This window comes from Mytilus edulis, chromosome 2, assembly GCF_963676685.1.
Source record: "Mytilus edulis chromosome 2, xbMytEdul2.2, whole genome shotgun sequence".
Taxonomy (NCBI): Eukaryota; Metazoa; Mollusca; class Bivalvia; order Mytilida; family Mytilidae; genus Mytilus; species Mytilus edulis.
Window position 1 is genome coordinate 75,723,988 of NC_092345.1, and position 12,655 is coordinate 75,736,642.

Here is a 12,655-nt window from a genome sequence, read left to right on the forward strand (position 1 = left end):
GGGAAAACAAATCCGGGCTACAAACTAAAACCGAGGGAAACACATCAACTATATAAAAAACCGGAAAACAACGGAAGAACAGAAACACTGAAGTGTAACAAAAACAAACGTCAATGCAACACACATAGAAACGAACTATTTGATAACAACTGTTATATTCCTGACTGTTTAGAAAAAAATATCCGTTTTATTACTACAAGATAATACACTTAATAGAAAAAATGTGATCTTTCCAGATGGCAAAAATAGCTATCTACTGCAAGAAGCCATTGGTAGCAGATACATTGTTTGTATTATTTATACTTGTGTGGATTATCACGAGACTTGGTATTTATCCATATGTGTGAGTATTGCAATTCTATATAAGAGAATAAGTCAATTATTTTTTACCTTGCGCTTCACTATCATATTTTTGTTTAAAAAAATAATTGCATTGCATAGAAGATTCATACGATATCGTAAAAACTCATCAACGACACCATGCTTATAATTTTGTACGCCAGACGCGTGTTTCGTCTACAAGAAAACTCACGAATGCCACTGGATGCCAAACAAAGTACGAAGTTGAAGAGCATTGGGGACTTAAAATTCCGAAGGATTTTACCAACTACAGCTGAGGTTATCTACTCCAGGAAAAAAAATCTTAGTATTTCGAACACTGAAAGTTTTGATGGGCGTTGGCAAAAACAAATAATAAGCAAAGACGTTGCAAACTGTGTTTTAGTGCTCTTATGTGTCAAAATGTAAATTTAGTTTTATATTCCTGTTTTATTCGTAAGTTAATAGGATCACGCCCTTAATATTGACAGTTGCAAATAAATGGTGTTTATATTAAATTTTTCTGTGTTAAAGGAGAGTAATTTTTAGAAGAGTAAATGACAAACTGAAATAAGACTGCATGATGTAAATTGGTTAATATGTTACAAAGCAAGGGTGCATACGTTTTACCCGTTATCATTCGGTATGTACGAAAGAGGAAGGGCTAAATTTTCCAAGTCTTTCAAACTTCACTAATGTAAGTCATAAAATAGTTCGTTACGTATATAATTATGTATATATTTAAAGCAGTACGTTGGTGTTGGGTATTTTCACAAACTTGTTTCTAGAATTTTTGTATAATGGTCGTTATATAAGGTAAGCATATTGACGATATTTCAGACCTTTCTAAAGAAAATTAAAATCCTTTCTATGTATAATGGAATTTGATGCGACTGACATGCAAGTGAGAGGTTTAGCTAGTAATAAAACCAGGATTAATCCGCCATTTTCTACACAAGAAATGCGTGAAATAAGACAGGAATATGACAGTTGTTATCTATTCGTTTGGTGTGTTTGATTGATTGATTGTTGGTTGCTTTACGCCGCTTTAGCACATAAAGCCTATTTTAAAATAAGACAAAAGGTCCTTCAATAAACTAAAATTCTAGACTAAAGCAAATTGATATTTACAAATAAAAATCAACAGTAAGATAACGTGATTAAATTAAAATCGATTTAAATATAAAAATGATTGTTTGAGATTTTGATTTTGTTATTTGATATAGGATGTTTTGAATTTTCATCGAAGTTCGGTATATTTGTGACAATGTAAAGGTTTTGTGTAACGATTTTAACTAAACTTTGCATTTGTATAAGACTGGTATATTTTGGACGAGGTATCATTTTTTTTTTTTTTTTTTATATCAAATTCGAAAGTAAATGATTAGCGATTTAAATTATGTTTCAGTATGCTTTTTGTAGGTTTAAGGTATATAAAATTAAGTAATTCAGTATAATCAAAGTATGGTCACATAATATTTTAAGCATAGCAACCATTGAATATACTTAGTAAATTACGTTTCCCCAGTGCTGCCGAATGAATTGTTTGCTGTGTGACAGTTCATGATGGTTTATTTGGTGTGAGTGATTTTCGTATCTGACTCGAATGAACTTCCCTTTTTCCGATTATTTGAATTCTAATGGAGAGGGGATTATGTTTAGCATATAAACGCTTGCAACTTCTTATTGGTTTTAGGTTTAATAACCACTGCTTATTGGATGGGTTTTCTCTCTCCAAATTTTAACATCTCTTTATTGCTAACCATGTAAAAATGCATAAGTGAGTAGACTAACTCGGCCTTTTTTTATGTTTTCAGGATATTATACTCGGTATATATAGATCTTCCTGTATATGCTAGAGAATTGGGACCATATGCAGAAATGTATGATACGTGTACATTAATGAAGTTTGTCAAAGGTGCTTTGCTGGTACTTCAAATTCTTCATTTAATATGGACAGGGTTAATTATTAAAAGTGCTGCAGCTAAATTCACTGCTGGAAAGGTCAGTAAACTTGTTGTATTCTTTGTAATATCATAGAAAGAAAAAGGTAGGATAAGACCTAAAGTCGAGAGGTTTGGCATGCCACAAAACCAGGTTCAACCCATCATATTTTTTTTTTATTAAAATGTCCTGTAACAAGTCAGGAAAATGGCCCGTGTTATATTATAGTTCGTTTCTGTGCGTGTTACATTAAAATGTTGTGTTTCTGTTGTGTCGTAGTTCTCTTATATTTGATGTGCTACCCTCAGGTTTAGTTTGTAACTCGGATTTGTTTGTTTCTTAATCGATTAATGAATTTCGAACAGCGGTATACTACTGTTGCCTTTATTTGGCTCCTGTAAAAATGGTAAAATCTTGTCTTTCAAAATTCTGTAACTGAATCAGAAACATGCGTTCTTTTTTTTTTACGTATATTGAATGTGAAATAATATTACAGACATACCCGAATATTTGTATTAGATTTTCTTTCTGTTTGACAAGGCAAACAATTTTTAAAACAGGAAAAAACGATATTGCCTTATCTTTCATTGCTCTGACCAGTACAAACATATGTGTTATTGACGTTTAACTTGAAAATGAAAAGGCTAAAAAATCAATCGTGACACACACGGAAGTGGAAATCATTCCTTTTTCAAAAATACGTTCAAAAATACGGAGTAAAACTTGGTTTATCTATCATTTAAACATTCCAGTATCATTTCATGGATATCATTATTCGAATAACATTGAGGTCTTTCTGACTTCTATAAAGTGTTCTATTGATGGTTGGTCTTTTGCTCAGTCTTTTTAAGATTAATTCACAAATAGTCGATCGATGCAAACTGTTCTTTGGTAAGACTTAAATGTCTTTTCTTGTTTATTTGAAAAAAAATGAGAATTGAAATGGGGAATATGTCAAAGAAACAACAACCCGACCAAAGAGCAGATACCAGTAGAAGGCCACCAATGGTTCTTCAACGAAAAAATTCCACATCCAGAGGTGGGCCTCAGCTGGTCCCTAAACAGAAATGAGAACTAGTTCAGTGATAATGAACGTCATATTAAACTCTAAAACATATACATGAACTAAAATTTAAAAAACATACAAGACTAAAAAATTAAAAGGCCAGAGGATCCTAACTTCGGACAGGTGCAAAACGGCGGCGGGGTAAAACATGTTTTGTGATATCTCAACCCTCCACTATACTATATTGTATAATGTGTTCTTTTGATACAAAAGACGTAAAACGCACATAATTATATTTAATCCGTATTTGTATACCCTTACTAATTTAGATTCAAGATGCAAGAAGTGATAACGAAGAAAGTGAGATCGAAGTTGATGACAAAATAGAGGAAAATGGCAATTGCAAAACTTTAGACACGGACGGTTTTTGTCAATGAAAAATACGGATATGATACTGTATTTTATTTCTCAGGAAGCCCTTAAACTAACATTATATTGTAAATCACATAGTCATGCATACTATATTTCATATAATCAAGTTTCATATAAAAATGTTGTTCGAAAGTGGTAATTAGAGCTTTATTTTAAGGGTCTTTTCGCAGTAGACCAGTATTATACTGATAGAGCTTTATTTGAAGGTTCTCTTTGCAATAGACCAGTTTTGTACTGATACAAATCTAGGCGTTATAGGTTTTAGTTTAATTTTTTATATATATAAAACTTTGCATTAATCGCATCTTTTTATTCTTAGTCAAGTAGTCATTAGTTGGTGCAGTTTTAATAACTTTTAGCTAAAAATTTTGCATTTTTGTAGGATATTCAATTTAAAGGGACGTCATATAGTTCGCGGAACACGTTTTTTCCGACATGACGAAAACTATATTTTTTTCATTTTCCCATTGTGTACATTCTGAGAAGAAGCAAACTATTAAAAAATCTGTCTGAACCTGATATTATAATTTACTCTTCAAATGTTCACTGAAGTTGCAATTAATACAACCATACATTTATAAGTTTGATATTTGATTAGCGGTGAAATAAAAATAAAAAATGTTTTACTGAACCTGTCACTTCTATGATACTGTTGACATGATAATAAAAAGTGCACATATGAATTAAAGGTGCATGCCTTTTTATACTTATGTATACACTGTATTGTTATGTAAGGACATACTTAAAGGTGATGGCTTGGTTCAGGTGAGGCTGGGTCTAGGTTTAGGTTGGGGATTTAGACATATGATAGTGAAAGTAACAATACATTTGACCTAGAGTATGGCTAAAAATCTTGCAGAATATACTTACATGTATATAGCCGAAGTCTTCATATTTTTTTCTTTCTAGTCATTGCTTTTAAACTCTTTTAATAAATTAAAAATGTAAAAACTCTATTTTACAACTGAAATTACATGTCTGTTATAAATATGTCATGTTTAATCAACTCTGTGTTAATAATCATGTTTTAATCATTATATATTTTTTACGATTATGTATATTTTTATGCAATTTAGCATCCATCTGACACATGTTTTATTATTATATATTTTTTTTAAATAAATGGCATTATTCGTTGATTCTTGCTAGAGTTAGTGTGTGAATGATAAACTATCTCATTCAGAAATTCATTGTAGCAAGAATGAAATTTACACTCAAAAAGTTGAACATAAAACATCAGAAGTTTCAGTGAGAAAATACGGGAATACAAAAGTCAAGTGTATTGAAATTAGCACTTAATAACTTTGGTGCCTGAAGTACTTTTATCTATGAATTTACCTTCATTATAGGTACGCTCAAACACATACAAATGAAAGCCAATGACGTAAATATCGGAATACGTGAGTAGCTATAAAACCGATGCCTTAAAAGAATGGCAAAACACTTGAGTATTGTTTACCAACGTTAATTTTGCCTGATGGGGTTGCAAGCGTTTTTGAAGAGAATGATAATCTCAATCTAAACTGAAGGGGCATACTGGACAATGGCTGACAGAAGTTCAACAATTTGTCAATCAGAAAGAGAAGGCATGCAATTGAATGCCGATAAAACTAAGTGATGTATCAGCAAAACATTATAAACAAGCAGTTAACTAAATATGCTCAACCTTTCCAAAAGGATTTGAAGTGCAGTATCACAAATTATATTGTATATCGGATTTGTTCCTTATGTCGTAACTACGATCATTTCCCCCTACGAATGTGACCTACCGAATTAGACTATTTACCATGTTTGTAATAACATGAGCAACACGACGGGTGCAACATGTGGATCAGGATCTACTTACCCTTCCGGAGCACCCTAGATCATCCCCAGTTTTTGGTGGTGTTCGTGTTGCTTAGTCTTTAGTTTTCTATGTTGTATCTTTTGTACTATTATTTGCCACAGTCTGTTTGTCTTTTTTTTTTTTTTTTAGCCATTGCGTTGTCAGTTTATTTTACGATTTATGAGTTTGACTGTCCCTCTGGTATCTTTCGCCCCTCTTTTAAAGGCAGTTGTGTTTTCGTGCTTCTTGATAAGCAACTGATTACTGTACGCAACTGTGTGTATGTGCAAGAATAATTTACAGTGAATAAAATCGGTGCACAAACCAGTATAATTTCGCCTATAATCAATTGTTCAAGATACTGATATAAAGGATATCACATAGCCTGGCGTACCCACCACCAATTTACAACGCAACGGCAGTTGGTCTTATCCAATATGAGCTGAGGACGCTATCCCCACTGGGTGCTCAATTAAAAAAACTTGAGGCACTAGTATAGCTATCTATTTTTATTTATATTTCTTAAAATTGGTTTCAATGCGGCTTAAAAAGAAATCGACTTCGTTCTGATTGTCGTTCAGAGGGAACTATGAAAGGAAATTAAATTTACCATAAAACAGTTCCACTCAGTCTAACAGATTATTGGTTATATTCGGATCTCCTTGATTAAACAGACACGCGATATTGTTAATTCTGACTAAATAGTACTATTTATGTCTCATGCCTGTCATATGTGTTTTCGTAAATTGTTTTGTTATGAATTAGGCCGTTAGTTCTCTCGTTTTGATTGTTTCAAATTTTTATGTCGGGATATTTTATAACCAACTTTACGGTCATGGTTTTCTTATTGTTGAAAGCCGAATAGTTACATATGATTGTTTGCATCCACTTCATTTAGACCTGTGGTTGATAGTTGTCTTATTGGCAATCATATCACATCTTTTATTATGTTGAATTTATTATACACTTGTTTGTTGGGTCTCACATTATTCTGTTCTGATTGCAGTGGCGTAGAAGGCGGGTGCAAGATAGTAATTGTCCCCTCACTTTCAGGGATTTTCTGTGTTTGCCTCCACCCATCCCATTTTTGGCAAACAAAATAATTGCCAAAATAAAAAAAAAGACAATAGTAGAGGACACAATATATATAACTACTATTCTTTCAGACTGCAATTTTTATTTGTTCGCTTTGTCACTTTCAGACAGACACTTCCACTGAAAGAAGAAAAAGAAATTACGTTGAATTTTTTATTATTATTTACTTATATTAATCACTGTAATCCCACACACGCGCGGCATAGTAAAATCAGTTCCCGGCATGTTATCATCAGTATGTTGATGGAGTGCTGAATTATAAAGAAGGGGGTTGTCCTCTTTTTTAGTCTACTATGCCACTAAGTGCCGCTTAAGACCCTACTTTCTAAACTGTATACATATTAGACGATGTGGTATTAATGCCAAGACCAGAGACCAGATGACGTAGAAGTTATAACAACTGTATATCATATTAGCCTTCAACTATGAGCAAAAAACATACCGCATAGGAAGCTTTTATGGACCCAAAATTTATCTATGTTCTTTAAAATTATTTTCATGAATATTTATTGATGAAATTAATACATAACAAGCGATAACGAATGTTATTTTGCAGTTGGTAATATCCACGTAATTATACGAAATACGTTCGGTACGTTATGATCAGTCAAAATGCAAACTCAAGGTCGCCCGCTGCAAAAAGGTGGCATTCGGCGTACACAATAGGTCCACTATTCCTAACGTTCGTCTACAAAGCGAACTAAAATATTATTCAGACCAAAATAGTATGATGTGAATTTCATTTCATATCATGTCTAATAAATGTCAATTTTTTTCACAGATTTATATCAAACGGGAATTTTAACGACTGCAATAGGTAAACTAACAATAATATTTATCGAAAGCATCCTATTAATTACGCCAATGCTTGTTTGGAAACTTATGTTGGTGTGTCATATACAGAATAGAGAAAATGTTCACAATTTAGGCGTGCTGTCTTTTGTCAATCTCATATAGAGGAGAAAAAATGTATGATAAAAAGTTAAAGTTGGGTTTCAAAATTTTCGTATTGTGTAAGGATAAAGCACAAACTAGATCAAATCAAATAAGGGAACAGAAAATGTAAAACTTTTAAATCATATAAAAAGATTTCTTTTTCATGAAAAGTTGTTAGAAATTGAAATCGAAAACAAAGCTATTGCTTAATAACATACTACAGATATATACATATGTAGATAGAAATAATGTTGACTGCCAATTTCTTATAGATTGTTTGTATTGTATTATGAAAAAAATTATTGATGTTGTAATGTTTATGCCCTTTGGGGCCCATAATTGGAAAATAAAGTATCTTATCTTATCTTATCTTATCTTATCTTATCTTATAGATGTTGGTATATTTGCAAATTAGTTTTAAATTTTAAATATTTTCGCCTCAATCATAACAGAAGAGACATTTAAGTATAAATTGTCGAAATGTGCAGCTGGTCAGTCCGTGAAAGCTTTAATTTATACGGTTTTTTTTTATTTTTAGAGGAAAAGACGGAGTTTTTATTTCTTTTCATTTTCATGAGTGTTTAGTTTTTTCCCTTCTTCAGATACCGTTTTACTTGGGTTTCAGTTACATTATAATTGGTTATTCATATGTGACACAAATCTCTAACAAAAAAAACAAAGAAGATGTGGTATGATTGCCACTGAGAAAACTATTCATTAACCTTTTGACACAGTACACCTTACCGCCTTCAACAATTAGCAAAGCCCATACCGCATAGTGTAAGTCAGCATAGAAAGCAGGCTTCTGCAGCAAATATATGAGCGCTACTCGTTCCGAGAGTCCAGCAATAGTCTAGACGATGAATGGAAGATAAAACATGCATGATACAATAGTTAAACAATAAAAACAAGAACTATATTTAAGAAAATATAAACGACGCCTTACGAAATATGAGTATCCTATTTATTTACGTTAGACATTCACATGACCAAAATCTATAATTTGTTCTCAAGCAGTCACTTAACCATGAAAATGAGGTCAAGGATACTGGATATATGATAGACGAAAACTTCGAAACATAAAGAATATGCAAACAAGATATGAAGCATTCAAGTAGTCTACCTTTTCAAATATAAAGTATACAGCTTAAGGGAAATTGTTTACATAGCCGCGCGCCGATTAGTAATCTCTTTATCTTAGTTTATACATGTTTTATTTTCCCTATATCTCGTATCTAGCGACGAAATTTACACGCGAGAAAATATTGATTCGTAATGCTCACAACCAATTGAGGTTATATATAATTTGGTTTGGGGCTTAATAACGATTAATCGAAGCAATTTTTACATCAGCATGCAGTTCAACCACATCATACTTGCTAATATTTTGCAACTTTATAACATTTTCTCTACAAGTTAAGTTTTTTGTAAAATTTGTCTTGGCATCTATGGAAGTTAAAGTTGATTTATGCTTCAGTATACATGTAACTTAACCTCAATCAATTACATGCAGCGAGTCGAGGCACGTACAGACCTTTATCAGAGTTAAATTAATAATGTGTTATTGGTTAGTAATGCAATATCACATTGGTACCTACATTTCACAGTTATTTTTTTGTCATGCCTGAAAGCTGTACCTAACTTACTCCTTCCAGATGATTGGATAATTGTTTTCTGGATATTGTTTTCAAAATACAGAAATTCAAATCGTTGCAAATACCAGACCAATCTTTCAATCTTTCTTAAGTAATTATTGGGATGTACCTTCAAGATCATACATTTTAGCACCTACTCAAACTATTTTTTTTTTTTTTTATCTTAAATCAAAAACATGCATAATATGTATTCGCTCACTCCTATATTTTGTGTTCAAATAAGTGTAAACCAAAGAAAATCTTCAAATTAAGACATCAATACATTGAGGGCTGTTTCTTTCATTGAAGCTTTTAAACCATGGTTTTAGAAGTAAAGCTAAAGTCATCCTTTTTCAAAGTTTTACGAACGTTATGATAAGTTAGCTCGGGAGAGATCCGTTTGCGCCAAAAATTCGTCCTTTTGCGCCACAACTTTTTTTCTCCAATGCTACGTTTGCGCCACATGTTTTAAAATTACATGGTATCATTTGCGCCAAAAATTAAATATACGATTGCGCCTATCAGAAGGAAAATGACTTTCCTACTCCTTTATACGGACTTGGTACCAGCAGTTTACACGGCAAATGTTTCCTTTTCTGAAATATATCTTCTTCTTACTGCTACTGCATGGGTACTCTCCAATTTAATGTATGTAGTAGCTTGTAACTCCACTTTAAAGTCCATACGCATAGTTGGAACAATTAAAGCACTGTGTCATCAACATATACAAGACAAGACAAATACTTTATTAAAGTCTCACCACTTGTTACATATAAAATATACAGCTTTTTAAAACACAAGTTAACAACAAGAGCCACTCTATAAAGAGTTATGAGAGACTATAAAACATATGTGGCTAAAACATAATCAGCCGAAAAGCTTTCATACATTTAAATTAGTTTAGACATTAACATGCAACAACTCATTGCAAGCTTTTCTTTTCTATTGGCATAAATTTATTAAATATTCAGCAAAGCAATAAGTTTATTCTCTCTCTGTACATTGACTGTCTAATGCATTTTTAGTCATTTCTCTCCAGATGATCATCTTCATGGTTAAATACCTCCGAGCATATGATACTTTTTAAGCCAAAAATAAGAATAAATATATATTAATCATTTATATTTCTGATAAATGCGTGTACAGGTAAATTGGCGCAATTGATACATTTGGAAAACAAAATTTGGCGCAAATGATACCCCTGAAAAACAGTAATTGGCGCAAAAGGACGGCTGCCGTTAGCTTAACTTGGTTGACTGTTTTTGGAATACATGTGTCACAGATATACCACGGATATGTACCAATTGTCGTATCCAAAATCTCTGCCTAATTTTGTCAATTGTGAAAGTATAGTCGGGTAGAATGGCGTTCCGACTGTATGGAAATCAAGAAGGAATTTTTCGCTCCTTAAACTATTATTTTAGCAGAACTGCAAGACCGAACAACAAATTCCAAACTAGATGTAATGTAAGCTACAAACCATTACAATATATAAGCACAAGCAATTCTCAGAAGCAATTAAAGGATTAAGCAGATTAACAGATGCCAAATAGAAATAAGAATGGATTAAAAGAATAATTAGTGTCAGACACGTATATGCAAATTATAGTCCTAACTGTCACAGAGAATAAATAATTAAATTAATAGAGTATATATATATATCTTTATTCTCATCACCAAATACATAGGTACAGAGAAGACATGCATGTTTAAAACAATATATTAACTACATAAACATAAATATACAATATATACAACAACAACAAAGGCAAAAATAACTTATTCAGGTGGACACACTCGCTTGTTTATAATTCGTATAAACTTACATAAATTAATGAGATCTGTCCTATTTGTAGACGACATAATTTCAGTAAATACTACAATATTTGGCCTTATACTAAAATTTCGATTTATAATTTATTTCTCTCTTCTCTAAAATGTGAACAATTAATATATAATGTAATGAAATTCATCTCCAATATCTAGCTTACATAAATTACACTTTCTTTTTTCCCTTTCTATATTATACCATCTTCCAAGTTCGGCTGGAAGTTTATGGTTACATATTCTAAATTTACATAATGTCAAAAAATCTTTTTCGTCTAAAATATTAAAATATTCTTCAAAACACAATTATACATTCTTAAAAATACGATAATTCAAGGCTTTGGAACAGTTTTGAATAGTCTCGTTCCATGTTTGTTTGAATTGATCACACAATCTTACTTTGATATTATATTTCAACCATACATCATTTAATAAGAGCTGTGTGTTCCAGATATAAGAAAATCCACATTCATTGAATATATTTGTAGGACTCTAAAGTGCGATGGGGACGCTAAAGTACGATGGTCTCGCTAAAGTGTGATGGTATACGCTAAAGTGCGATGCTTCCATACGCTAAAAGTGCGATGGTACGCAAAAGTATAGACGTTAAAAACGTAGTTGGATTATGACGTTGACAGTGGTTTATATAAATTATAAATACAAACTAAAAATGAACAAGCCGGAAGATAGATTAGGAATATTTGATTAACAAATTTTACACCAAATATCCATGACGTACTAGTAATTGGTTTAATTTAACCGTGTTCTTCGTCGGCTGAATCACAAGTTTTTTTTTCGAGTGCTGGAAGAAAGGACTACAGTCGACCATTTTACTATATAAATACAAAACAGTATACGCATACTTATCCTGCTTCTATTTGAAGCAAACGGATACATTCGAATCATTATTTATGTGACAGTTTACTTTGTGATCCCCGTTAAAATTCCTTCGATTTTAATGAAAAGTAACGTCGGTAAAATAAAAATACATGTTTCATGCGTGAATTATAAATTGTCTGCTAAGACATTAGTTCGTACTGTACATTGTAGGATAATAAAACATGTATTTGTACTCGCTACGTAAAAAGGAGAAAGCTTGGCGAACATTGCATTTCTCTCGCATTTAGCCTGATTAAAGCTTATACAAATAAATGTTGCATATTCCGACAATGAACGTGCGAGTTTTGTATTTTTTATTTTCAATGACAAATGTAAGATAGGTTGTAACATTAGTGTGAACGGCAATCTACACCAATTATCCAAATATTCAATACGTTTCGAATTCGAATTGAACTTGTTAAAAATTCATTTTACATGAAAAATAATATTTTGCAAAACATAAGTTACCTTAATAGCAATTAGTACATGGTCAGACTTGTTAATTTAGAAACAATCATTTCAGACTACCGGTAAATTGTAAAGCCTATCACATATGTTAAACCATAGCATATTAGCTTTTACAAAAAGACTTTTTAAACCTAGATGTTTTGATACTTAGAATTTTATCCTTTGGACCATCGCACTTTAGCGTGAGACACCATCGTACTTTACCGAACAGACAACCAGCGCTCTTTAGCGTGAGACACCATCGTACTTTAGCGAACAAACAACCATCGCACTTTAGCGTGAGACACCGTC

At 32.1% G+C, this 12,655-nt stretch overlaps 1 protein-coding gene across 1 annotated transcript in view; it reads left to right on the forward strand.

Moving 5' to 3' along the window:
* LOC139512954 (ceramide synthase 5-like) overlaps nt 1-4,839 on the forward strand; it is a 28,977-nt gene extending 24,138 nt beyond the window's left edge. The window contains exons 9-11 of the mRNA XM_071300954.1: nt 237-343; nt 2,136-2,322; nt 3,598-4,839. Of these exons, the coding sequence (XP_071157055.1) occupies nt 237-343; nt 2,136-2,322; nt 3,598-3,705 (402 nt within the window). The 3' untranslated portion in view covers nt 3,706-4,839. The remainder of the gene's footprint in view (nt 1-236; nt 344-2,135; nt 2,323-3,597) is intronic.
* Nucleotides 4,840-12,655: the final 7,816 nt, after the last annotated feature.